Genomic DNA, 27,811 nt, shown 5'->3' with positions numbered 1-27,811 from the left:
CATGCAATACAATTCCTACAAGCTATCCTGTAAATATGTACATACTTCTCCAGATGGCAAGTTACAATTACAAATGTGTGGCTAGTAAAAAACAAACAAACAAAAGTATCATGCCATTCTGGTGCAACACCTGGCACAGAATATTCATTATTAATTACATTTATTAGTAAGTTTTCAAGGAGCATTCAGCACAAATACACACTGTGGAGCCTAAGTTATGCAACCGTTTTTGCAACATTTGGCCACAAACTGTAAATATTGTGCCAAAAAATGTAGATAGAGTAAAACATTCCTTGCCTGAAAGAACTTACAGTCTAAAGAATGGTTCTCAGCCTTTCCAGACTACTGTACCCCTTTCAGGAGTCTGATTTCTCTTGCATACCCCCAGTTTCACCTCTCCTGAAAACTACTTGCTTGCAAAATCAGACATAAAAATACAAGCGTCACAGGATGCTGTTTCTGAAAAAATTGCCTCCTTTCTCATATTACCATATAATTATAAATCAACTGACATATAAATATTGTACTTACATTTCAGCATATAGTATGTAGAGCAGTATAAACAAGTCATTGTATGAAATGTTAGTTTGTACTGACTTCGCTAGTGCTTTTTATGTAGCCTGTTGTAAAACTAGGCAGATATCTAAATGAGTTGATGTCCCCCGTGTATACCCCTGGTTGGGAACCACTGCTTTCTAACCCAGACCAACAGGGCACCGGCCCCCACAGTTGGTATCAATAAGCCGTGGCAGCAGCTCCCAATGAATTATTATTTCACATGACCTGGATGATAATTCTGTGCCAGCTGTTTCCCCACAAAGGCATGTGATTGGTGCGTGTTGTTCACTTTATCAGATCTTCCTTACGCCCCGGGACCTAGCCGGAGTGACACCAGCCCCTGAATGCTCCCCGAGGCTTCTCGGAGCACAAAGAGGACTCTAAAGTGCCTGGCCCGGGAGCCCCGAGCTTGAACACGGACAAACCAGTCCCACTTTACCTTTGCAGCCATTTGGCTGAGCGCAGCAACTCAGTGGCTCCGGGCCTCCCCGCGGGTCCCTCCGGGCTTCCTTTCAGCCGGCGACCTTTGCTCGTCCCGCGCCGGGCCGGGCCCGCTGGAGTCCCCGGGAGGCAGCGAGCGCTCGCAGCGGCGAATACCCCTGAGCGAGCCCCTGCGCGCCTCCCCTCAGCTCGCTCGCTCTGTCCTCCCCCGCCGCCAGCCGGGGCCCGGGAGGCAGAAGCCGCCGCTGTTGCCTCTGGGCTCGGCAGCTTTGGACACGATCCGTCACGAGCCCGCCCCGCCTCTGCCCGCCAGCTCCGAGCCGCGGCGCGCCGCTGGCCCCGCAGGGCGGAGCCTGTGCGAAAGTTTGGGGCGCCGAGTGAGCCCCGCCCGGCAAACTGTGTGTGTAGCTGGCGGGCGAAAGCCGGTTCGCTTCGCAGCCCCGCGGTGCTCCCCCTCCCCGAGGGGAACCCCGACATGCAAAGTTACGGCGGAGCCGGAGCAGCCGAGGGGCGGTGACCCCGCCTCCCGCGCGGGACCAGCCTTCCCGGCAGGGGAGCGGCTCTGAGCCGGGGCTGGCTGGGTGGGAAGTTCCCGGGCCAGATTCACGGACGAAGGCGCCGCAGAGCGGGGGAGCCCAGGCTGCGGTCGCAGCAGCTGCGAGGCAGCGCGCGGGCTGCAGCAGATGTTAGCAGCAGGCGGAAGACAGTGGGGCTGGGGGGAGGCGCCCCGGGCTGCTCCCTCCCTGGCTGCGGGGCTGACTGAGCACCCCAGGGCGTGACGGGAAAGGAGGGACGCCTCCGCCTCCCTCAACCTGCCGGCCGGCAGGAGCGAGAGGCAGAAGCGCTGGGATGTTGCAGTAACAGCTGGAGCGGCCCGCAATCCAGCTGTGCCCGGAGAGGCCGCGCCCCGCCCCGGGAATCCGCCCCGGGAATCCCCCCCTGCCCCGAGCCGCGCCGCGCCGCTGGGGCTTGGCTCCCTGGCGGCGGGGTCGCTTTTGCAACCAGCGAACGCTTTGCACATCGTCTGGGGGTACTTGTGCCTCGATGTTGGTCATCTTTTGGTCTCAGCCCTGGGAGCCAGAAAGGGGAACTCATCATACCCAGCACCCCCCCTTACTTTGGCAGTCAGGGAAGTGGTGAAAGACGGGGGCGGGGGACGTTCAGTGCTAAACTGTTGCCTTTGAAAACGGGTTACTCATTTCACAGCCTCAACTTCTCTATCCCAGCTGCTGGAGCACAAAACCCGGCAGCAGTGAATCTATATACATCTCAAGTAACGCCTTTCTCTTCATGTTTGTGACCTACATTTGGATATGCTTAGAAATGTTATAGAGGGCTACTTCTTTATTTTTAAAGGGATTCACTTTTGCATAGGGTTTATGATGCTGACAGTCACTGAGATAATGTGAATTGGCATCAATCCTCCACTAACACAGGCTGTTTCCTCTCCAGATAAGCCCTAGGGGGACTCTGAAAGTTATGAAAACGTGAAGTGTTGACTGGGGAAGCAACCATTTTATGTGCGGAAAAGGACTTTGTAACTGTTGTTCTTCGACATGTGTTGCTCATCTCCATTCCAATTAGGTGTGTGCGTGCCGCATGCAGGATTGTAGGAAGATTTTTACCCTAGCCACACCCAGTGGGTCAGCTGAGGCGCCTCCTGGAGTGGCGCCTTCACAGTGCTGAAAATATGCCCCAGCTGATCCAGCGCCAGCTCAGTTCCTTCTTGCCGGCTACTCTGACAGAGGGGAAGGAGGGCGGGTTTGGAATGGATATGAGCAACACATCTCGAAGAACAACAGTTCTGGGTGGGAAGTTCCCGGGCCAGATTCACTGACGAAGGCTTGCTCATATCACAGAATCACAGAATATCAGGGTTGGAAGGGACCTCAGGAGATCATCAAGTCCAACCCCCTGCTCAAAGCAGGCACAATCCCCAATTTCTTTTCAATTAGATGACTCTCAAGCCTTACCTAGGCGGTGGGGTCAGAGTGAGATGTCGCGGAGTGCAGAACTGCTGAACCAAATGCCGCATCACCTCTTGACTGCTGGACTATTGCATAGTGGGTAGCAAAGGTATGTACCGATGACCAAGTTGCTGCTCTACATATCTCCTGAATTGGTACATGAGCCAGGAAAGTGGAGGACAAAGCTTGGGCCCGGGTGAAGTGGCCAGTAAGGTGTGTAGTTGGGACACCAGCCAAATCATAGCACGCACGGATGCATGATGTGATCCAGGACGAGCTGCGCTGGGAGGAGACTGGGAGGCCTTTCATCCAGTCTGCCACAGCAACAAACAGCTGAGTTGTTTTCCTAAAAGGTTTTTGTTCGCTCGATGTAAAAGGCGAGGGCTCTGCGAATGTCTAGGAAGTGCAGTTGTTGGTCCCGTCGAGAGGCGTGCAGCTTTGGATAGAAGACCAGGAGGAAGATGTCTTGGTTGACATGAAAGGCAGAGACCACCTTAGGAAGGAAGGCTGGGTGTGGTCACAGCTGTACCTTGTCCTTGTGGAACACCATGTATGGTGGTTCCAACGTAAGAGTTCTAAGCTCGGACACATGCCTCGCCGAGATGATAGCTATGAGGAAGGCTGTCTTCCAGGAAAGGTACAGGAGCGAGCAGGTAGCCATCAGCTCGAACGGGGCACCCAAGAGTCTGGATAGGACCAGGTTGAGGTCCCACTTAGGGACCGGATGCCGAATTTGCGGGTACAGGTGTTCCAATCCCTTGAGGAACCTGCTGAATAGGATTGGAGAAGACCAAGGGCCCATTTTCGCCCGGGTGGAAGGCTGAAATCGCTGCTAGGTGTATTCTGATGGATGAAACTGCCAGGCCCTGCTGTTTCAAGGACAAGAGGTAGTCCAAGATGGTAGGTACTGACGCCTGCAGGGGGGGCCATATCACTCAGAGCACACCAGCAGGAAAAACGCTTCCACTTGGCCAAATACGTGGATCTGGTAGAGGGCTTTCTGCTACCCAGAAGGACCTGTTGCACCGAGCGGGAGCAACGTAGCTCAGACGGAGTTAGCCATGCAGCGTCCACACTGTAAGGTGGAGGGATCGCAGGTCAGGATGGCAGAGTCGTCCATGTTCCTGCATGATCAGGTCCGGCCACAACGGAAGTGGAATTGGAGTGACCACCGACAGCTCTAGGAGAGTGGTATACCAGTGCTGCCTGGGCCACGCCTGGGTGACCAAAATTAAGTGGGCTCTGTCCCTGCACAACTTGAGCAGGACCCTGTGGACTAACGGGAATGGAGGAAAGGCATAACACAGGTGGTTTTTCCACAGTATTAGGAAGGCGTCCGATAGGGAACCTGGGGAGCATCCTTGGAGAGAGCAGAACACCTGGCACTTCCGATTCTCGCGAGGGGCAAACAGGTCTATGTGGGGAAACCCCCACTTCTGGAAGACAGAGTGGATGACGTCTGGGCGAACCAACCACTTGTGAGCCTGGAAGGATCTGCTGAGGTGGTCCTCTAAGGTGTTCTGGACTCCTGGGAGAAAAGACGCCACCAGAGGGATCGAGTGGGCTATGCAGAATTCCCACAGGAGAATGGCTTCCTGACAGAGGGGGGACGATTGTGCTCCCCCTTGTTTGTTGATATAAAACATGACCGTTGTGTTGTCTGTGAGAACTGCAACAAAATGGCCCTGAAGGTGCCTGTGAAATACTTGACAAGCCAGGCGCACTGCTCTCAGCTCCTGTACATTGATGTGCAGGGATATCTCTTGTGTGGACCAAAGGCCCTGCATGCGAAAGTTCCCGAGGTGAGTGCCCCAACTCAGAAAAGATGCGTCCATGGTTAGGGTGAGGGAGGGCTGTGGGGCATGGAATGGTACTCCCTCGACTACTTACTTGAGGTTCAGCCACCAGTTCAGGGAGCCTAAGATGTCCGGCGGTACCGTGACCACCATGTCCATGCTGTGCCGGCCTGGATGGTATACGGTTGAGAGCCAGGCCTGAAGTGGACGGAGGTGTAGTCTGGCGTGTCTGGTCACAAATGTACAAGACGCCATGTGTCCCAGGAGACCTAGGCATGTCCGTACTGTCAAGGTCGGGAAGCCTTGCAGGCCATGAATGATGTTCACTAGGGCCTGAAAGCGTGCTTCCGGTAGAAATGCGCAGGCGAGTTTTGAATCTAGGACTGTGCCGATGAAGTCTATCCTTTGGGTCAGCTCCAAAGTGGACTTTTCTACACTGAGCAGCAGGCCTAGCTGTCTGAACACGCTCATGGTGAACTGAACATGAGATTGCACCTGGTCCCTGGAGCAGCCCTGAATGAGCCAGTCAGCGAGGTACGGAAACACTTGGATACGATGTTGATGAAGGGAGACAGCTACGACAGCCATACACTTCATAAAGACCCTTGGTGCTGTGGATAGACCGAAGGGAAGGATGGTAGACTGGAAGTGCTGTCGGTTGACCACAAAGCGAAGGAAACGCCTGTGTGGCGGGTAAATCACTATGTGGAAATACGCGTCCTTTATGTCGAGGGCGGTGTACCATCTCCGGGATCCAGGGAAGGAATAATGGTCTCCAGGGAAACCATGCAGAACTTCAACTTTACCATGAATTTGCTCAGTCCACGCAGGTCCAGGATGAGCCGTAGCCCCCCCTTTGCCTTGGGGATTAGGAAATATCGGGAGTAAAACTCCCTGCCCCTCAGTTCCCTTGGAACCTCCTCTATCGCTCCGATAGCTAAGAGCATTTGCACCTCCTGTAGAAGGAGTTGCTCGTGAGAAGGGTCCCTGAAAAAGGACGGGGATGGGGAGGGGGGGCGCCGAGCAAATTGAAGGCTGTATCTACTTTCCACTGTGCGTAGGATCCAGCGGTATGATGTTATACAGGACCACGCACAGAGGAAATGGGAGAGGCGGTTGTAGAAAGGCAGGGAAGGATCCGGGAAGGAGACTGGTGCTCCGCCTTTGGGCACACCTTCAAAAGTGTTGTTTGGGTCCTGCAAATGATTTGGGGGGACCCTGGCTCTGGCCCGTCTGCTGACCAGACTGTCTCCACCTACCACCTCGGCTGCGTCTTCTAAAGAAGTCCTGTCTGGGCCAGGGGTTGGGGTAGGTGTGCTGTGATTGGGATTGGAAGGGCCTACATTGCGTTACCAGGGTATGCATGCCCAGTGAACACATGATGGCCGAGTTGTCCTTCAGACTCTGAAGACTGGAGTCTGTCTTCTCCGAGAACAGATTCTGGCCATCAAAGGGTAGGTCCTGTATGGTTTGCTGGAATTCAGGTGGGAGACCGGAGACCTGTAGCCAGGAGATGCGGCGCATAGCTACTCCTGAGGCTAGAGTCCTAGCTGTCGAGTCTGCCACATCTAATGAGGCTTGTTTCTTTCTGGCTACTTTCTTGCCCTCCTCTGCTAAAGCCCCGAACTCCTCCCTCGACTCTTGAGGGATAAGCTCCTTGAACTTCTGCATCAAGTTCCAGGTATTATAATTGAATCGGCTCAAGAGGGCCTGCTGGTTAGCCACTCTGAGTTACAAGCCACTAGTAGAGTATATGTTGCACCTGAATAAATCCAGGCATCTAGCATCCTTGGATTTAGGTCCGGGGGCTTGTTGGCCGTGTCTCTCCCTCTCGTTAACGAACTGTACAACAAGAGAGCATGGCTGAGGGTGAGTATACAAGTACTCGAAGTCTTTGGAGGGGACAAAATATTTCCTCTCCAACCCCTTGGCAGTAGGAGGAATAGAGGCTGGAGATTGCCAGATTGTAGTGGCATTAGCCTGAATAGTCCGAATGAAAGGCAAGGCTATTCTGGATGGTGTGTCGGCAGACAGAATGGCCACTACTGGATCCTCTACCTCCACCACCTCCTCCACCTGGAGGTTCCTAGTGGGCACGGAGGTCTATAGGTGGGGGGCTAGAGGAGGACGTACCCGCTATCCCCTCATCTGGGGAAGATGAGGAGGATACCCCCAGGACTAATGGGTCCTGGGGAAGGTCTTGCTGGGAGGCTCTGGTTGCCCTAGGTCCACCACGCTAGGGGCGTGGGCCTGAACTGGGGGCAGGGCAGTCGCCTCCGAGCCACCCAGGGGAGGGCGACTCACTGTGGCCTCCGGTACCCGGGGCTCTGAGTGGGCAGAGCGAAAAGCCCCCGAGGGGACACCCTGGGCCTGATGGTAAGCCCAAGGAGTCCAAAAGGACCATTGCAGAGGACTCTGACTAGGGTCCTGGCCCTCGTCCTGCCATTGGCTAGCGCCATCCACCTCTTGGTCCTGAACGTGGTAGCCACTTCCTGCTTGAGATGACCTCAAGGCGGAGCGGGACGGCCAAGGTGGGGCCGAGTATGTTTGCGGTGCCATCTTGGCATGTGGTACTGCACTGCTCCAGGGAGATGGAGATCGGTGTCGCGATCCTGATCGGTACCGGTGGCTGTATCGGTACCGGGAGCCAGATCTGGACCCCAATGAAGATCTATGGGTGGATTGGCGCCAGGATCGATTCCGAGTAAATCGGCACTCAGACCGGCGCTGTGATCAGTGTCGTGAGCTGAACTGGTACCAACCGTACTGACAAGAAGATCTTTGTGAGGCGGAGCGACCCCGCGAATGCGACCGGTGCCGAGATGGTGATCAGTGCCAGGACTGCGAGGGGTGCCATGAACGAGACCGGCGTCTGGATCGGGACGATGACCGGGATCGGTGCCGTCCTATCTCGCTCTGTGATGGAGGGTGTAGCATGGAGGGCTTTCCTTTTGAAGGAACAGCCCGTACCGGTGGCACCAGAGGCTGCGATGGTCCCGGCTCGGTGAGCGCCATCAGGTCGCGCGCCATGGAGAATGTCTCCGGCGTGGACAGTGGCCTAAGCACAACCACGGTGCGCACGGGGGAGCATACAGCGCCAGAGCCCAGGGTGCAGGGCTTGGTGCCTATGCCGGTCACTCCAACACTGGATGCGGCTCTGAGGGAGGCCCAGGTGGCACCAGCAACTGCAACGGGGCAGCATGTTGCTTGTGCTGCCTCTTCGGTCCCAGAGAGAGAGAGCGACGCCGCCGCGCTGGTAGGGGTGCCGGAGGCGTCCAGTGCCGGGAGTCTTTGTCGGTGCCCGGATGTTGCGCTGAGCGCTCCGGTGCCGCAGGTGCGCTCCGAACCAATGAAGTTGGCACCGGGTCTTGGCATGGGGCTGAGGACATCGGGCTAAGTGATGCTTCCATAAGGTGCTGCTTCAGACAAAAGTCCTGCTCCTTTTTAGTCCGAGGCTTGAATGCCTTGCAGATGGGGCGCTTGTCAGCTTGATGGGATTCTCCTGGGCACTTCAAGCAGGAGTCGTGGGGGTCTCCCATAGGCATCAGCTTAAGGCAGGCCAAGCATGGTTTGAAACCCAGAGACCTAGGCATCAGCCCGGGTACTGGGAGGGAAGGGGAGAAGCCCCTTACCCCACAACTACTATTTACACAAAGAACTATAACTACTTACTAAAGAACTATTAACTATTTATAAACTATTTACAACTTTTAACAAGTGCTAATGAGAAGCTAGGGAAAGTGGAGTTCAGCTAAGCCACGCTCCACAGTTCCAACAACCATCACAGGTGGTAAGAAGAAACTGAGGGGGCACTGGATCAGCTGGGGCATATATTGGACACTGTGAAGGCGCCTCTCCAGGGGGCACCTTAGCTGACCCCCCAGGTGTTGCTAGGGTAAAAATCTTCTGACGATCATGCACGCGGCGCGCACACACCTAATTGGAATCGATATGAGGAAGCAGTTGAAGAAGAACAGGAGGTTTAGCTGTCTGTGCCACTGATTCATTGGCTTTCCTTAGGCAAGTCATTTAATCTCTCTGAGCCAAATTCATTGTGACATTGTGTTCCAGCTAATCTCTCTCTGCCAATTTCCCATGCAGAACATGAAGGAAAATCCCAGCTAAAAGTCTGGCTGAAACAAACACAGGACTAATCTATGGGAGAGGGAGGGTCCCAACATTAACCAGTGACCTATATAATTATTACATTTACCTAATGTGCGCTCATGGCCTTTATAAACCCACAGCTGTGGATGTATGAAAATTCTCAGGATAATCCCTCAGGGCTTGTATGTCCCGCCTTGACATGTTACTGGTGCACCAGGTGAAGCTCTTTTTGGAGCCTTACGTTCTTATTCATCGATTCCAAGGCCAGAAGGGACCATTGTGATCATCTAGAGAGTCTGACCTCCTGCATAACACAGGCCCAGGAAGTCCCCCAAAATAATTCCCACCGCAGATCTTGATTTTGAAATAGTCAGTCATGGAGCATCCACCAGGATTATTATTAGTGAGCATAAATAAATGGTCTGGTGAGACTCCATCACTGTTCCCCTTACAACAGCCCCAACAGCAACACATCCCCACCCCCAACTACCAGCCTCGATCTCAACTCATCCCATCACCCCCAAACCATCTCCACATACCAGAGATAATCCCCTGAGATCGGACACATGACCCCAAAGGACAGCCACCAGCACTAACTCAAAATAACCTCAAACGCCGCCTACCACCAGCCCAGCGCTGTCACCGAAACACCCTCCCCCTTCCCAGACCCCAGCCGGCTCGTTTCCTCCCTGGCGGACCCCAGACAAAGCCAGGCCGGCCCCCAGCGGGGCGCTGCCAGCGCCTTTGCTGCAGATGTTGGACCAGCGGCTGCTGGATCCTGAGGCCGATCTCTAGCCTGCCCCCCAGCTGTCCTGAGCCCGGCGCGGCCCCCCGCTCCTTCCCCCCAGCCGTCCCTGCCTACCTCTGCCCCCCTTTTCCCTTCCCAGCCCGGCTCCCCGCAGCCCGGTTCCTCCGCACCCGCTCCCCGAAGTCCCCTGTCGCTCTCTACCGCCCAAGCTCGGCTCCCCTGCTCTGTGCCCAGCCCGGCTGCCCCGACCGCTCGCTCACCTGGATGCAGAAAGTTTCACTCCTGGGTACAAAGTGGCAGCGATTGTTGCCGCAGCCGGGCCGGCTCCTCCCTCCGGCGAAGCTGTGGGGCTGCTGCCCCGACTCTCATCCTGCGGCCGCCCAGGGCCCCTCCTGCCCCAGCGCTGGCCGGCAGAGCTGCTCCGGAGCTTAGTTATTCTGTCTTTATTCCAATATTTTCCGTGATGGAAAAAGTGGCTTGTTTAAATATTTTATTCCACTTAATTGTTCATTACTTGAAACCATGGGAAAGGAGGCACATTCTCTTGCCTAATTTCCTGTCAGTTTCCTCTCTGCAGAGCAAGGCTTTCAACTTTTCTGAGGAAAACATGCGACTGCAGGCTTGCCTCGGGGGGCCCAGTTTTTGTACACAACAGCGAGTAGGGAATTTACTTATGCAAAGAACAGGGGTGTGGCTGCAGGGGAAAGGAGTTACTCACCCAATCTAATCTGTAATGAAAAAATAAGGTCCATGAATCAGTCCCCAGGAAATGTTGGTGTGTGAGCCAGGAGATAACTAACAACACTTACATGCAACACATTTTAAATTAATAAAATAACCTTTTTATACAATACCTAAAGACCATGTGGAACTCACTGGCACAATATATTGTTGAGATGTAAACCAGAAAAGGTACACTAGAATAAGAGCTCCCACACAGGTGGTTACACCTGTTAAACTATACGGGTATAATTATATTGGTATAATTGGTGAAACTTTTCCAAGGGCAAAAATTCAGCATTCAAAAAATACAAATACAAAAAAAAAAAAAAACCCAGCTTTAAAACCCCTTGCATACAGTCCCCTCTTTCAATTGCTGCACTGCCTTCCTTAAATTCACTGTATCAAATTTATTATTATTATTATTATCTGTATTACCAGAATGCCAAGTCATGAACCAGGATCCCATTGTGCAAAGCACTTGGCAAATACAAAACAGAAAGACTGCCTCTCCACCACGGAACTTACAATTTAAGTATGAGCAACAGAAGACACTTCTCATCCTTGTTTCCAAGGCCCTGAACAACTCTGTGGTAGCATAAATAAAGATCTCTTTTCTTTTTGTATCCTCCATGCCCCTTCCTCCACCAACAGTCTCACTGGATTTTTTTTAAAATTTAATAACTCAGTTCTCCACTGTTGAAATAAAAAAGGAAGGAGACGATACTTGCCAGATAAACCTGAGGGACGCTTGCAGAAATTATTTATACTTTGCTCTTAAAAATAAGAAACTGCTAGTGGGGCTATTGTTAATATACACTTATGGACGTTTTCTGAGCAAGTAGCCAACCTAAGCACGACCTCTGTATAGTTCAGCCAATAAAGCTGGGTAAGAGAGAGGTAACCTGAGATATTTGGGCCCCAAATCCATTTCATAATAAGTAGATTAGGAACAGGAATTTAAATTGGACTATATGGGACCTGGATGTTTATTACTAGCTGACTGGCTGCTGGACAGCCTACCTCACTCCAAGAAGAAGGCAAAATGGCATCAATCACTTCTGCCTTTTTGTTTCTATTTTTTCTTCCCTTAATTTCTTTCAATTGTTTAATCATTAAGTTTTTCCTTCTGTCTCAAATTAGGACTTGAAAATCAGGGGGAAAAAACAACTCATCACTGTGACATAATTGTAAAAATACCCAACTAACCACTTACAGGGCCAAACTCTGCAGTGATCTATACCCTGTGTAACCCAGTGGGGCGACTGGGTTTGCAGGAGATGTAACTCAGCACAGAATCAAGCCCTTGTTGTTTATTTTCTCATTTCTTTACTTTTCCATTTCATATCTACTGTTTGCTCGCTCCCTTCAATGTATTCTCTCATTTTTCTCTTCTCTTCCTGTCTCTCTGTGTCCATTTTCTTTTTTCTGGAAAATGTAACTAGGCCCATTTCTTCTCAAAAAGAATCATGGTTCCTTCTTGTGATGCTGGCAGACTAGGTGCTAGCTCATGCCAAGGCCCAGGGTCTCACAGAACACTGACAAATACATACCTGGACACCAGTCTGTTTTACCTGTGGATTAGGATAGTTAAAAGAGAAATTAGTGTTATAAGAATGTGTTTAGCATTTAGACTTAATGGAAACTTTGTAGGATGCTGCACGTGTTAATCCTACGAATAATGTCGGTATCCCCTAGCAAAGGATAAGATTTTGTCATGGGGGTCACAGAAATCACAGATTCTGTGACTTTCAGAGACCTCTGTGACATTTTCCCTTCAGCTTCAGCTTCAGCAGCAGGGCCCCACAGCTGTCAGCCACCATGGGGCTCAGGCATCAGTCATCCCCCCATCAACCCGCCCCCATCGTTTATTGTAAAAGTAATAGACAATTCGTGGGCTTCCATGAATTTTTGTATATTGTATATTGCCTGCATCCTGTCTGTGACTTTTACTAAAAATAACAGTGATAAAATCTCAACCTTACCCATGGTCTAAAGCAGGGGTGGGCAACGGGCCGCATCTGGCCCATCATACCTTTTGATCCATCCCTCGAGTTCCATTGCCCAACTCCGGCACTCCAGCCAGGGAACAGGGTCGGGCGCTTTCCCCACTTCAGCGTTCCAGCTGGGGAGTGGGGTTGGAGACTTGCCCCATTGCGCCCGTCCAGCATTCCTGCTGGGGAGTGAGGTCAGGGGCTTGCCCTGCTCCAGCGCTCTAGCTAGGGAGCCGCCCCACTCAGTGCTCCCGCTGGGGAGCTGGGTCGAGCAAACTTTTTGGCCCAAGGGCCACATCTGGGTATGGAAATTGTATGGTGGGCCATGAATGCTCATGAAATTAACAATTCAGAGATATTCAAATAAACTTCATATAATAAAGATATGTTTTAGTGGAAATAAACATAAAACTTTACTTACTATTATAAATATACCATCATAACAACGTATTACAATAATTAAACCAAACTTACCCCCTTTCCATGCCCTTTTTTTCTAGCCTGGATTTGTCGGGGGTCAGCGTTCGGTCATTGGAACTCACTGAGATTCACCAGCTCCCTGCTCTGAGAAATCTCCTCCCACGTAGGTCCCAACAGTCCATAACTTTGAAAACTGCCACTGAGCACTCCCATGCCAACTACTCTTTGTTTTATCCTCAACAATGGAAAATTAACACTACTAAAACATCAAAGTCACCTAAGCCAACAGGTAGCAGGCAAGTTGGCTTGCACATTCCAGGCTCTGATGGCGCCTGAGGCATATTTGGGTTGTGCAGGCAGAGTAACATGCGTGCCCTCACGCCCATCACGCAAGTCATGAACACATGGGAGCGCCAGGTGGGTGGAGCGGGGCCAGTCCCCTACCTCGCTCCCCAGCTGGAGCACCAGAGCGGGGCAATGGAGCTCGAGGGCCAGATCTAAAGGTCTGATGGGCCGATGCAGCCCACGGGCCTTAGTTTGCCCACCCCTGCTCTAAAGTTATACTGAGTGTTTGCATTGTAAACCTCTGTAATTGTAAAAGCTCACTGTAGCTCACGAAATCTTATGCTCAAATAAATTGGTTAGTCTCTAAGGAGCCACAAGTCCTCCTTTTCTTTTTGCGAATACAGACTAACACGGCTGTTACTCTGAAACTCTGTAATTGTGCAACTCACCAAACAGGAAAAGAAGCATTAATTAAGGTAAAGTGCTTATCCTATACACAAGATGGCCCACTGAAGGCAAATGAGGCATTGTGTAGCACCAAAGGACACAGACAGACCTTGTTGACTGCATTCCTAACTCCCTCCAGGAAGGGGAGACCTGTGCATGATCTCATCCCACAAGCTTGGATTCTGTGGTGAAAGGGATAAAAAAATCCCTGACAAGGAGAAACTTGGTCTCTTCCTGCTGTCTGAACTCTGAGGGGCAAAGACTTCTAAACATACATAAGAGATCCTCATGCTGCCTGGCATAGGTCAGCCCTAAAGGACATATAGAGCTGCTTATTATAGAAGTTCATATCACCTTTTTAAATCAAAGCTGTAACTCACTTGTGGGTTTATGCTTCCTGTTTTAACCTTGTAAATAATTCTCATTTCTTTTTGTAGTTTATAAATGTTTAGTTAGTTTATTATAGGATTGGTGACAGGTGTTGTCTTTGGTTTGAGATCTGAGTACAATTGACCTGGGGTAAGTTACTAGTCCTTTGGGACTAGTAACCCAAATATTATTGTGATTTTTGGTGTAAAGTGATCATCTATCACAAAATCTATCTTGCCTGGGTGGCAAGATAGACTGGAATGGCCAAGGGGTCTGTCTGTGACTCCATGGTAAGACTGCTGTAGTGCTTTAGGACTTCACATTTGTTACTGTGTCGGTGAAATCTAATTATAGAATTTACAACCAGTTTGGGGCTTCTGTCCTGCTTTTTGACAGTCTGCCCTGAGGTTGGCACTCATGGTCATGAGCCACTGCAGACAGTGTGACACTTGTATCTTCATCTCATTCAAAATCCACTCTCCCTTCCTAGCTCTGTTGCTCATTCAAACTGTACTTTTGCAGTAAAACTTGAGGTCTCAGAGCAACTCTAAAGGTGTTTAGGTGTCTAAAGATGCAGAGACATGCCTGGTGAGATTTTCAAAAGTGCCTAGATGCCTAGTACCTATGGGATTTAGGTGCTCAGGTGCTTTTGAAAATTCCACTAGGCATCTGTCTGCATTGTTAGCCAGGTAAATACCCTCTAAAATCTGGTCTTTACTATCCCATGTCTCTTGATTTGCTCTGTTCTCTCTGGGTAAAATTCACCCCTGCGCAGAGAGCCAGTGCACCACTTCCTGTAATACCCTTGTGCTGGCCCTCTGCACTGGGAGAATTTTATTCTGTCCTTTTTGTTTCTTGTTCCATTGTCACTTCTCCCTTGCTTCCCTTCCCTATGCAGTTCTTTCATAACCTATGGCCTGTGTTATTCAGGAGGTCAGACTACCATAGTTGTCCCCTTCTGGCCTTAAAATCTATTAATCTGTATTCTATTGTCTGGTCCCCAGCTGCTTTCTTATGTTCCTGTTTCTCCCTCCTTATTCTTTTGTCAATCCCCTTTGCTTTCTTCCTCACTTATTTTCATCTCCCCTTTGCCTCCATGACTCTTCCTGGCTCCTCAAATCTCTCCTTTTTTCCTTACATGAAATATTAACAGTGGCAGTGATATCAGCTGATTCCTCCTCTTTGAATTCTCCTTCCTGGCTCCTCTGCTCTGCATAGCATAAGATGTACATTCATTCAGAGCATAGGAGAGGAGAAGTCATTTACTAAATAAGAGGAGTCAGCCAGTTGCTAAAAGCAGAAGGGTCGGGAGGACTAGCCACTACTGTCTGTCACCCTGGGTGTAATGCACCATATTAGATTCCCACTAGAACAGGGGTCTGATGATCCCGCATGTATTGCATAGTGTCTAGGATCAACTGTGCTTCTTTAGCATGGAATGAAAAGTAAAGCATTTACAAAGACACCACCCTTCTCTTGTCCAATTCTTTAAGTTATGAAAAGAGTATGGATTTGGAAAGTAGAAAACTAGGTTTGCTAATTTTATTAATCAGTAGTTAGGCCAGATTAATTTCTTGCAGTCAATCTGACACCTTAACGCTATTACTTGCTTAAAGTGCACATGTGAACACTGAAAAAAAATCAAAGAAAATTAAGCTTTTTTACGTTCACATACTGAATGAGTAAAAAACCAGCAGTTTACAAATAATACTTTACATCCTTTTCCCCCCACCTATGAATCAGCGTGTGATCCAATATTTTTGTCACCACCTCTCAATCTGCACTTCCATCATGTGCAATGTTATTATACTGACTATAACAAAGTGTTACTGTCAAGACCTTACAATTTTTGTTAACAATTTTATTTAATACCTTATAACAAAGAAAACATTCAAAATAAACTTACAAGCAATACAGTAGGTCTGATTGTCAAAGGTTATTTTTTTAAATAAGATGGTAGCCTTCTCCAAACAAGACATGAACAATATTTGAATAGCCATTTACTTTAAACTGATTTTGCTTTCTATTCTTCCACTGTAGCAACTCAGAAAAATGGTTTCTCTCTTTTCTATGTGGAAACTGACTTTTATTGAATACTTATCACTCAAAAGCCTTTACCTTTTTGGCTTCATGACAGTTCGTATTTTTTCAATTTTTAAGGCCTTATCAATCAATGACTACTAATGCATGACAGGGCACAGTATTAACACACTTCCCATTAGAAGCATCCCTCTTCTTCCCCTGTATCAAGTTCATGCCCTGATAGTCTCCTTTTACCTAAGGCAGTATTCAACTTCCCTTCAAGACAGTAATTCACACCCCAATAACTATTACAGGCTGCCATGTTTTGGCATGGGTCTCTCACTCTGTCCCATTCTCTGGAGTTAAGAGTATTGGGTGTTACCTTTGCATCTTTTCTATTTCTTGTAATCCAGGGAGTGAAAAAGCAAGACTGCAATTTGAATGCAGATGACTCTCGTGATAGTAGTCAAATGTTGTATAAATGGGGAAGACTCAGACATTTTAAAATTTAAACAAATACAAACCCTCAGGCAGCTGGGGCAAATTTTGAAGCTGCTGTTAGATTTAAAATATAAATACATTTTACCAGTAAATGACCTCGTTTCACTTTCTGCCGTGCACTAGTGCTTCCTTTGTCATTTCAGATTGAATACATCTGATAATCAGAGAAACCCCACATTTGAGAACTTCAAATGGATAAAATTTTGCTTTTAGCCACCTTGCTCCCATCCCCTTCCCCCACCTTCTAGAAATGTTTATATATTTCTAGGTCATGTAAAGCAATCAGCTATTTTAAAAGCTGCTTATCTTAATTTCTATTTAACAGAATTGCTTATATTGATACATGGACCTTTACAGTCATTTAGGGTGGCGTGTGCTCAAGCAGACTGCCTGTAACGTTAGTTGCAAATTGACTGGCAGTGCTGCTTTTATCTGGACAAGTGAGGACATATTCAACCCTTGTATAAGTAGGTACAATGCCACTGAAGTCAATGGAGTTGCACCCACCTATGCTGGGACTGAGTATGACCGGAGGTGAGTGCCAAATTTATGAAAGGACTTTGTTTGCCTCTACACTCCCTTGTCTCAATAGTAAAACAAAACATGAGTTCAGCATTGACAATTATCTTCAGCTGCTGCAAATTAAGTTTCCTGTATTAAATCCAGATACCGGGTAATATTTTAGTATATCTGATTTACATTCATATTACCAGGCTAAAGAAGCTATTTAAATGCTAGAACAAGGCAATTTAATTCTAAAAAGTCAGTTTTATTCTTAACTGATGATGAAGAAAAACTGTTATAAATCAGAAGCGTTCTTAAAATCCAAAATTCTCACATTCCACATAGAACTTCCAATGCTGATCCATTATATGACATGGCAGAAGTTCCTCATTATTTATTAATACTATCTCATTTAACTGAAGAAAGCTTCTGGAGTTTTTTAAGGAGTCAGACTGGAGGGACGATTCTGTTGGGGGAAAAAAGCAAATGATTAAAAACACTACGTTAAAATAAGATCCAATTATTCCCGCTCCTATTTATATAGGATCATAGGTGTGAATGACTCTTTATAGACATATAAACTGTGACAGATCCCCTGCCCTGGGATCTTACAATCTTAGGCCCTGATCTGCAATTTATAGTGAAGGCACATTGCTGTACCCACAGAGCCCCACTGATTTCAGTGGGGCTCTACAGGGAGGGCGTAGTGTACCTGTACACAGTAAATTGCAGGATCAGGCCTAAGGCTTCAATACTTGTCACCTGAGTATGTGCAGGATTGGAACCTTCTTTAAAATGCATAAAGTGAAGGAGACTGGGTAACTGAGGGTAGAATTTGGCCCTATGAGGTTTAGTTTGCATTATTAAAAACAGTAGCAATGTCACATTATAAAAATTCATCCATGAAAGATGTAGCAAGGCAGCAGCTCAGCAGCTGTATGGAATTTGCTGTTCAAATCCCATAGTCAGTGAACTGAGGTCTTTGGAAAGCTGTATTTTTTTATTTACTGTTTTGTTTATCCTTTCTTCATTAAATACATTTGCACGCACTATCACTGCTGCATGTCAGAATATTTTTGATGGGGTTTCTGGACACAACTATCACTGACGGAATGGTAGGTCTTACAATAACAGTGCAGCTGAAAGTATTGAAAAGGGGCTACACTCAAGCATAGCAGCTGCGAACCATGGCAGAGTTGTTACAGCTAGCAGTTGCCCTTAGGAGGAAGAATAGGGTTGGCATGAGAATAAGAGTGGCACCAGAATGAAAAGATCAGTGTTCAGTCCCTATTCAAATGTCCAGGGCTCTCTGGCCTTGTCTTAACAGACAAAAAGGATGTGTGCTGGACTCTTGTTAGCTCAATATCTTAACATGATTAAAAAGCCCCATTAAGATTTGCACTAACATATCTGAAGCCATGTTAGCTGGCCATGTTGTAGCCTAGCCTCCCCCCTAGGCAACTACATGGCTTCAGATGCATTAGTCTGCATCTTAATGGGGCTTTTCAATTGTGTGAAGCTAACTTGATTGAGCTAACACAAATGAAACATACCCTTTTTGTCCTTCAAGACATGACTTCTGACAAAAAACAACTCCACCCCACGCGCTCTGAAAAAAATAATGAAAGAAGGATCTTGCACGGTGTGAAAAATAGCAAAGCTCCTTTTGACTTCAGTCGGACCAGGATTTCACTCAGTTCCCAAAAGATAATTCTTCGATACTAGGGAGACAAGGTGGGTGAGGTTATATCATTTACTGGACCAACTTCTGTTGGTGTGAGAGACAAGCTTTCGAGCTTACAGAGAGCTCTTCTTCAAAGCTCGAAAGCTTGTCTCTCACACCAACAGAAGTTGGTCCAATAAAAGATATTACCTCACCCACCTTGTCTTTCTAATATCCTGGGACAAACACCGCTAGAACAGCACTGAATACAGTTCTTCAATATGTTCATTTCAGAACATAAGACACAGAAGAACAAAAAGTACTAAGGATCTACAATCTGATGTCCAGCATACATTCACATACCCTGGATCCCAGGCAAGCAAAGGCTGACAGCATCAAATAAGTTGTTTGTGTGTCTCTGAAGAGGTTATTACAATGCTGTTCACACAAAGACCTTTATCAACCAATCTCTGAAACAGTAGGCAGTAGCTCCAGAGGCAGTCACTTACCTTCCTGACTATAGGTAATGTGTTAGAAAAATAACTGATAGAAATAGTGGTATTGGGTGGAAGTCACAAAGTAGTTTGAAAGAGATCATATTCAGACAGACAGACAGACGTTAACCTCAGAGGCAATTTTTTTATATATATAGGAACGTAAAACCTGCAAAACAATCTGGAGCTAAGGGCTATCATTATTATAGAAACATAGGACTGGAAGGGATCTCCTGGGTCACTCTGTACAGTTCCATGCTATATGACAGGTAACCCCATTCATGAATTTATCAAATTCTATTTTAAAACAACTAGAATGTTTGCCTACACTACTTCTGTTGGAAGAACCTCTTTCCTCTGATGGTTAGAAACCATCTTTTAATTTTCATCTTAAAGTTATTCATGGCCAGTTTGTACCCATTTGTTCTTGCACCAACGTTTTCTTCTAGCTTAAATAGCACTTCACCCCCCATAATGTTTATCACCCAGATGTATTTGTAGAGAGCAATCATCTCCCCTCTCAGCCTTCATTTTGCTAGGTGAAACAAGCCAGCTCTTTCATTCTCCTCTCATAAAACATCCTCCCCATTCCCCTGATCCTCCTAGCAGCCCTTTTCTGCTCCTGGTCCAGTTTGAATTCCTCTCTCTTGAACACGGGTGACCAGAATTGTACACAGTATTCCAGATGAGGTCTTACCTGTGCCTTGTACAGTGGCATTTATACTTCCCTCTCTCTTCTGGAAATACCTCACCTGACACATTCTAGAATCACTTTTGCTTTTTTATGGCTGCATTATGTTGGTAGCTTATAGTCATCCTCTGATTGCCAAATATACCCAGACCTTTCTTCTCCTGTATTGTTTCTAGCTGATGGTCCCCCAGTTTATAGCAGAATTATCGATCCAGCAGTAGCATCTCCATAGTTAAAATTGTATGAAATTTCCCATTATAAGGCTGATTTTGACCCCTTCTTCTAATTTGTTGATATTTTGTCTAATATTACTCCTTTATAAAATTTCCATATGTGGTTTCCAGCCAGAGAAAAACTTCTTCTCAAAGTCTGAAACTAATTAGACAAGGCATTTTTGAGATACAAGATTAATATCTCCAAATTTGTTTTATTCATTAATTACCAGTACACATAGCTATTTTAAAAATAAGTTTGGGGTTAATATTTTGAATGTAGCTGCTCGGAAAAATTAGAGTTCTGAGAACTCTATCAGATTTTTGTACGCTTTATAAAGTTCTTCAGAAGTTTTACAGAGCTTATAAGATCATAGTGTATGGACTGGAGTCTGTAACCTCTCTAAAGTAAATAGTTCTGGTAGACCTTCTAAGCATTAGGAACTACAGAGCTCTTAATGAAGGAACTGAGAATCTTAGGTAGACATGGTCTGCAGCCTAATCTTTAGGCCTTTTAGAGTGTCAGAGAAAGCATCTTTTCTGAGCATTTCAGCTAAGACTCTTCCCAAAAAGGTTCTCTGCTTTAAATTTTCAAGTAATTTCCTGGGGCTCTACATTCTCTAAAGGACAATTCCTCACATACAACAGGCCATGTATTGAATCACAGTTTTCCTTTATCCTTACTAGCTCACAGAAGTTAATTTTCTTACTCAGATAATTTATCTTTCATCTTCTCTGCAAACCAGAATGCATTTAGGCTATCAAGATGATTGCCACTAAAAAAACCATTACTGAGTGCTTTAGCAAGATTGTAGAATGGTGAAACCAAACATTTTAGCATGTTCCAAGGTGGGAAGAAAAGGAGGACTTGTCACACCTTAGAGACTAACAAATTTATCTGAGCATAAGCTTTCGTGAGCTACAGCTCACTTCATCAGATGCATTCAGTGGAAAATACAGTGAGGAGATTTATATACACAGAGAACATGAAACAGCAGGAGAGCCGGGGCAGGGGGCGGGGAACCTTTTGTAGCGATAATCAAGGTGGGCCATTTCCAGCAGTTGACACAAACGTCTGAGGAACAGTGTGTGTGTGTGTGTGTGCGGGGAGAAATAAACATAGGGAAATAGTTTTACTTTGTGTAATGACCCATCCACTCCCAGTCTTTATTCAAGCCTAAGTTAATTGTATCTAGTTTGCAAATTAATTCCAATTCAGCAGTCTCTCGTTGGAGTCTGTTTCTGAAGGTTTTTTGTTGAAGAATTGCCACTTTTAGGTCTGTAATCGAGTGACCAAAGAGATTGAAGTGTTCTGCGACTGGTTTTTGAATGTTATCATTCTTGACATCTGATTTGTGTCCATTTATTCTTTTACGTAGAGACTGTCCAGTTTGGCCAATGTACATGGCAGAGGGGCATTGCTGGCACATGATGGCATATATCACATTGGTAGATGTGCAGGTGAACAAGCCTCTGATAGTGTGGCTGATGTGATTAGGCCCTATGATGGTGTCCCCTGAATAGATATGTGGACACAGTTGGCAACAGGCTTTGTTGCAAGGATAGGTTCCTGGGTTAGTGGTTCTGTTGTGTGGTTGCTGGTGAGTACTTGCTTCAGGTTGGGAGGCTGTCTGTAAGCAAGGACTGGCCTGTCTCCCAAGATCTGTGAGAGTGATGGGTCGTCCTTCAGGATAGGTTGTAGATCCTTGATGATGCGCTGGAGAGGTTTTAGTTGGGGGCTGAAGGTGATGGCTAGTGGCGTTCTGTTATTTTCTTTGTTGGGCCTGTCCTGTAGTAGGTGACTTCTGGGTACTCTTCTAACTCTGTCAGTCTGTTTCTACATTTCAGCAGGTGGGTATTGTAGTTGTAAGAATGCTTGATAGAGATCTTGTAGGTGTTTGTCTCTGTCTGAGGGGTTGGAGCAAATGCAGTTGTATCACAGAGCTTGGCTGTAGATAATGGATCGTGTGGTGTGGTCTGGATGAAAGCTGGAGGTATGTAGGTAGGCATAGCAGTCAGTAGGTTTCCGATATAGGGTGGTGTTTATGTGATGTGATGGGGCAAGGCCAGATGGCTATAGAAAAGTAGTGGGAGATAGATATATTAGCTCCAGGATAAACAAATCCCTGGTAGCTGGATAAGTGAAATGGCAGCTGCTCCAGGTCATTTAAGACACCTGGGGCCAAATAAGAACTTTCCAGAAGGCAGGGAGAAGGCTAGGTTGATTGGGACACCTGAAACCAATCAGGGGCTGGCTGAAACTAGTTAAAAGCCTCCCAGTTAGTCAGGTGGGTGTGCATGTCAGGACCTGTGGGAGGAAGTTGCGCTGTTGGAGAGACTGAGTAGTACACACCATATCAGGCACAAGGAAGGAGGCCCTGAGGTAAGGGTGAAGTGGAGCTTGAGGAAGTGAGGGCTGCTGTGGGGGAAGTAGCTCAGGGAATTGTATATGTCATGTTTCTAAAAGGTCAGCTACCATAGCTGATACTATTAGGGTCCCTGGGCTGGAGCCCGGAGTAGGGGGTGGGCCCGGGCTCCCCCTCCCCCCCTTTGCCCCCTGATTAATCACTGAGACTGGGAGACAACAGAGACTGTGCAAGGAAGGATAACTTCTCCTTACCTCCCTCACTGGCTTATGATGAAAATGGCTCAGTAGACTGTGACCCTTGTCTCTAAAGAGAGAAGGGTTACGTGGAGGGTCACAGTGAGCCTCTGAGGCTAGCGAAATCTGCCAGGAAACGCGGGACCAACGGAGGCAAGGACAGAGCTTTGTCACAGTGACCATCGCTTATTAGCACTGTAGTGTCCAGGAAGTGGATCTCGTGTGGACTGGTCCAGGCTGAGGTTGATGGTGGGATGGAAATTGTTGAAATCATGGTGGGATTCCTCAAGGGCTTCTTTTCCATGGGTCCAGATAATGAAGATGTCATCAATGTAGTGCAAGTAGAGTAGGGGCATTAGGGGACAAGAGCTGAGGAAGCGTTGTTCTAAGTCAGCCATAAAAATGTTGGCATACTGTGGGGCCATGTGGGTACCCATAGCAGTGCTGCTGATTTGAAGGTATACATTGTCCCCAAATGTGAAATAGTTATGGGTGAGGACAAAGTCACAAAGTTCAGCCACCAGGTTTGCCGTGACATTATCAGGGATACTGTTCCAGACGGCTTGTAGTCCATCTTTGTGTGGAACGTTGGTGTAGAGGGCTTCTACATCCATAGTGGCCAGGATGGTGTTTTCAGGAAGATCACCGATGGATTGTAGTTTCCTCAGGAAGTCAGTGGTGTCTCCAAGATAGCTGGGAGTGCTGGTAGCGTAGGGCCTAAGGAGGGAGTCTACATAGCCAGACAATCCTGCTGTCAGGGTGCCAATGCCTGAGATGATGGGGCGCCCAGGATTTCCAGGTTTATGGATCTTGGGTAGCAGATAGAATACCCCTGGTCGAGGTTCCAGGGGTGTATCTATGCGGATTTGTTCTTGGGCTTTTTCAGGGAGTTTCTTGAGCAGATGGTGTAGTTTCTTTTGGTAACCCTCAGTGGGATCAGAGGGTAATGGTGGGAAGGTTTACCTTGGGGGGAAAACATCTGAATCTCTGCTGGTGGCCTGACAAGAAGTTCTTGGCCTGCTGGTTTCTGAAACCATACTTGTAAGTCTGAAACCATGTGAGGAGGCTTTAGACTTGCCCGACAAGCTTGTTTGTAGAACCATACCTTTAGGCCAGAGACTGGATAAGGAGATAAATTTGTCAGACAAGTCACCTGAGTCTTCCTCAGGGCAAAGAGCTGTCTCCACGCTAGCTATGAAGAGTTCAGCGCCTTATTGCCTTTGCTCCTCAGTTTTTGATTTATTTTAATTAATTTTAGAAGGATTTCTCTCCCTGGTAGCTGCTTGCTGTGACTGTCTCACAAGAGCATGTCATTGAAGGAGGGACCAGACATTGTTATGTTAAAACAACAACAACGAATATTGCCCCTGCTGATGAACTGGTAGCTGCTTTTTTGTTTGGTGGCATAAAAAACTGGAACCTATCCATTCAGAGATTATACTCTGGCTCTTTGTGAGTTTTTCTTTCAAAAGAAAAAACTAAGGATATTTTTAGAGAAAATTTCAAGATAGACCTAAAGCTATAAATCAATAATTTGTAACAGCATTATTAAAATGTTACAATTATAAAGTCAAATGTGTGAAAATCAGAAAATGTGCATTTAAGGTTAAAACATAGATCATAGAATATCTGGCTTGGAAGGGACCTCAGGAGGTCATCTAGTCCAACCCCCTGCTCAAAGCAGGACCAATCCCCAATTTCTGCCCCAGATCCCTAAATGGCCCCCTCAAGGACTGAACTCACAACCCTGCGTTTAGCAGGCCAATACTCAAACCATTGAGCTAACATAAATGTTTGGAAATGAGGAAATAGCTTCTGTAGAAACTGAGTACAGTGTTCTAGCACCTTTTAGAAAAGCATTTCTAAAGCCAAACCTTCTAAAAGTATAAAAGATAGATTTAAGTGGCCCTATTGCAAGAATTTTCTTCAGCAGTTAATGACTTTGAGTGCTTCATGGTCAAACTCACACTACAGTCCCACACTATCGGATACAGATTTTGTAAATTAAATGCCACCATTCTCCCTTAATAAATCCAACTTGAGCTGAGTGGATAACTGAGCTGAGTCACTACTCTCTTTAGTCTCACTGTAATCATTTTAGAAATTAATTTACAGTCAACAATTAGCAAAAAAAAAAATAAGCCTGTAATTCACACATTCTAAACTAGTGCTCCTCAGTTCTGAGATTCATGTTACACATATTTTCACAGTGGTTCACAGCCCCCACCCTCCCTTTTTTTTTTTTTTTTTTGGTTGGCCCCTCAGGATGAATTAATGGCCAAATAGTTAACCACCATCTCTCCAGTTTTCTGTCTGTGTTCTCTCTCCCTTCACCCTTTCTTTCTGTTTACTTCTTTGCTTACTCTTACTTTTTTTGCTCTTTGCTTACTCTTACTTTTTTTTGCTGACTTTTCTCCTCCCTCTTCCATTCTTGTAGCTCCAGTTCCCCTTCCAACTCACTAGAATACTGGCTGCTGGAGATGGAAGAGTTTCCATTGATGCCATCTAAAACTAAACTGAGTGCCTCAGGAACAGAGAAGGAAAGCTTGGATTGGTGAGCTGCTGCTTGAGCCTTCTGCCATCTACATTAGGGGACACATAGGCGCAGGGACGGAAGATGGGTGGCTTTCAAAGAGCAACTTTCTGTTTGTCAGTCAAGTATACACCAGAGTGCGTTTGCGGTGTGTCTATAGGGTATGGTGGGGGTGGAATTGGGGGTGTGGTGGGAGTGAAGGCTGTATCTGCTTTACAGCATTCACTACCCACAATGTCCTGTTCTCTGCCTCATGGCTCCACCTTCCCACTATAGGGTAATTCACAACTTTCATGACTCACATTATAAAGACTTGTAGTTCACACTAATATCAGAATGACCCTTCTATAAAAATCAGGGAAAAATCATTTCCCTCCTAGGATTTTTTCCACCCTGCTCACTAATATCTTTTCCATCTTTGTCTACAGCTATGAGTTTATATATGATTAGTTTATAGGGTTTAAACCATTCTTAGTATGTTTGAAGTTTTATTTTCATTTTGTTTAGTTTTGCAACAGCTTGTCTATTATGGCTGACTTGCACCTGAAAACCGGGTTTAAAAAGTGCACTTTTTTGCAATACAAAAATGTCCATTTCAGACCAGCATCTCCAGTGATTGAATGAGGGTTACTCAAAAGGCTTTTCTTCTGTAAAAGGAGACACCATTCTCTGCTCATTTAAATTCCTACGGAAAACTCAACTTTGCATGATGCCCACAACTTGCAAGTCAAAAATATCTATTCTTATTTTTAATCTTCTTCATATATTTAATTTAAAAATTGACTGAACCAACGAGCTGTGCACACAGCTAACAAAATACAACTCTCGTATTTCTGTAATTTATTTGTAATAGGATTTTATACTATCCTGTATGTTTATCACTTAAATATTTGAGCAGCTCACAAACATTAAAATCTAACCTCAACATTTCCATAAGGTAGGGAAGGATTATTACCCTCATTTTACAGATGATAAACTGAGGCACACAGAGTTTAAGTGACATGCCCAAGATCACAAAGGACATTTGTGGCAAAGCCAGGGACAAAACCCAGATCTCCTGCATTTTACTCCAGTCCACAAGACCATCCTTCTTTTCTAAAAACTTGTTCTTTTGCCTTCTTCCTACTATATATCACCCCTCCTACATTCACTCATATCTAAAATTTAGACTAAGATCTTTTAGGTAAAGCCTGTATCTTTCTACATTTTGTGAAGCACTTGGTATTCTTTTGGCACTACAAAATAGCAGGCTATAATAATACAGTCCTGAGACAGGAATAACAGATGTGAGATCTTTTTTATGGCAGAAGACATGAGTGCTCCTGGACATAAGTGAGGCTCTCCTGTGGGAGATGCCCTGGGTCTAAATTACAAGTCTTTGGACTCTTCTTCAACAGGTTGTGCTGTTGAATCCTCTAAAGACTCAAAATGTTCCACTAGACACTGGCCTTCCAGACCAGGTAAAGTCTTGGAATTGCATGCTCTGTCTCTCACACAGCTTCTTTAGATGCAATGGGTCCTAAAAGTTGTAGGGCTTCCACTCATCTGAAGCAGCTGGTCTATGCTGGTGAGGATTTGGAACCAACTTCTCCTTCAGCCATTTAAGGCCTTTGTATCACTTAGAAAAGAGTTGTCTGTGGGAAAATATTCTGAGACTGGATTTTTCCATGACGGAATGCAGTGCTTCCCTGGTAGTCAAGTTTTGTATGGAGATGATACTTCTATTATCTGGGTCTCTCCACAGAATTTGGACCCATGCTCATGGATTCCAGGAAAAAAATAGGAAGCATAAGCCTTTGGAAAATGCTGAACAATCACATATGAACTTGTAAGACTAGAAGCTGAGACAATGGGGGTTCTGGACTGCTGATGCTTCTGCATCACCACTGAATGCTTAGGCTGGCTTTCTGCTAGAAGACCCCGTGAGCTAGGGTTTGCAGCATGTACCACCCAGCAGGGTCTGCCGGGTGCTCCCATACAGCCCACTGATTGGCTGAGGTTTGGCTAGTATTTAAATCAGGAAACCACCATGGGGAGTTGTCTGAGCAACAGTACAGATCGCCTGCCTGCTTCCGCTCCAGTCTCTAACTTCTGATCCTGGTTCATCCTCAACTTTGCTATTTGACCGCTGTCTATAACCTGATGCCTGACCCTAATATCTTAGTATCCTGAGCCAGCTCCACCCTGATCCTGCTATCTGCCTATTTCCTGCAACCTGGTACCTGACCTTGACTTCCTGGCATTCTGACTCCCCTCACTCCAGACCCCGTTACTTAACTCCCAATTGCAATTTAGCCACAGACCAGGGCACACAGGCCACCCACAGCCTGGCCCTGACAAATCATCTGGTTCTAAATCTTTTGGTCCATCTGTCTCAGCATGGTTTGTACTCTGTTGTGGATCTGCATTCCAACAGCACTTTCCTCCCTATGGATTCTGCAGCTTGAAGGCTCTACCTTGACAGACAATAGATCAGTAATGGAGGGTCCTTGTTCTAGAAGGAGGACACAGCAGGCCCCCTTAAGGTCTAACTGTCTGTCTTCTAAAAGGTCCAGGCCTGCAGAGATTGTTTCCCAATTGCCTTGTGACTCTTCCCAAGACTCCACTGTACTAAGTACTTTTCCAAAATCTCGTGATTTACCAGGTGAAACCAGGTTACCTATGTTGGATGTTAAAATAAAGTTATTAATTACTACTTTAATAGGACAAAGCCTTTAGGAATTCCAAAAAGTTTCGC

The 27,811-nt window shown here is 46.6% G+C and overlaps 2 protein-coding genes across 3 annotated transcripts in view; both read right to left on the bottom strand.

Annotated features, from left to right (window-relative positions):
- Window positions 1-10,022, bottom strand: part of GCNT4 (glucosaminyl (N-acetyl) transferase 4) — a 32,438-nt gene extending 22,416 nt beyond the window's left edge. The window contains exon 1 of one of the 2 annotated variants that reach the window (XM_048850983.2): window positions 9,878-10,022. The gene's annotated coding sequence lies outside the window, so the exon portion shown is untranslated. Of the gene's footprint in view, window positions 1-997; window positions 1,835-9,877 lie in introns of those variants that run through there. The other variant, XM_048850982.2, reaches the window with a different exon arrangement.
- Window positions 10,023-15,729: 5,707 nt separating this feature from the next.
- ANKRD31 (ankyrin repeat domain 31) overlaps window positions 15,730-27,811 on the bottom strand; it is a 117,390-nt gene continuing 105,308 nt past the window's right edge. Inside the window, exon 25 of the mRNA XM_048850981.2 lies at window positions 15,730-17,345. Within this exon, the coding sequence (XP_048706938.2) occupies window positions 17,194-17,345 (152 nt within the window). The 3' untranslated portion in view covers window positions 15,730-17,193. The remainder of the gene's footprint in view (window positions 17,346-27,811) is intronic.

The sequence above is a fragment of the Caretta caretta genome, chromosome 5 (genome assembly GCF_965140235.1).
Source record: "Caretta caretta isolate rCarCar2 chromosome 5, rCarCar1.hap1, whole genome shotgun sequence".
NCBI lineage: Eukaryota > Metazoa > Chordata > Testudines > Cheloniidae > Caretta > Caretta caretta.
The sequence above is the reverse complement of the archived record's forward strand: the minus strand, read 5'-3'. Positions and strand labels throughout refer to the sequence as shown.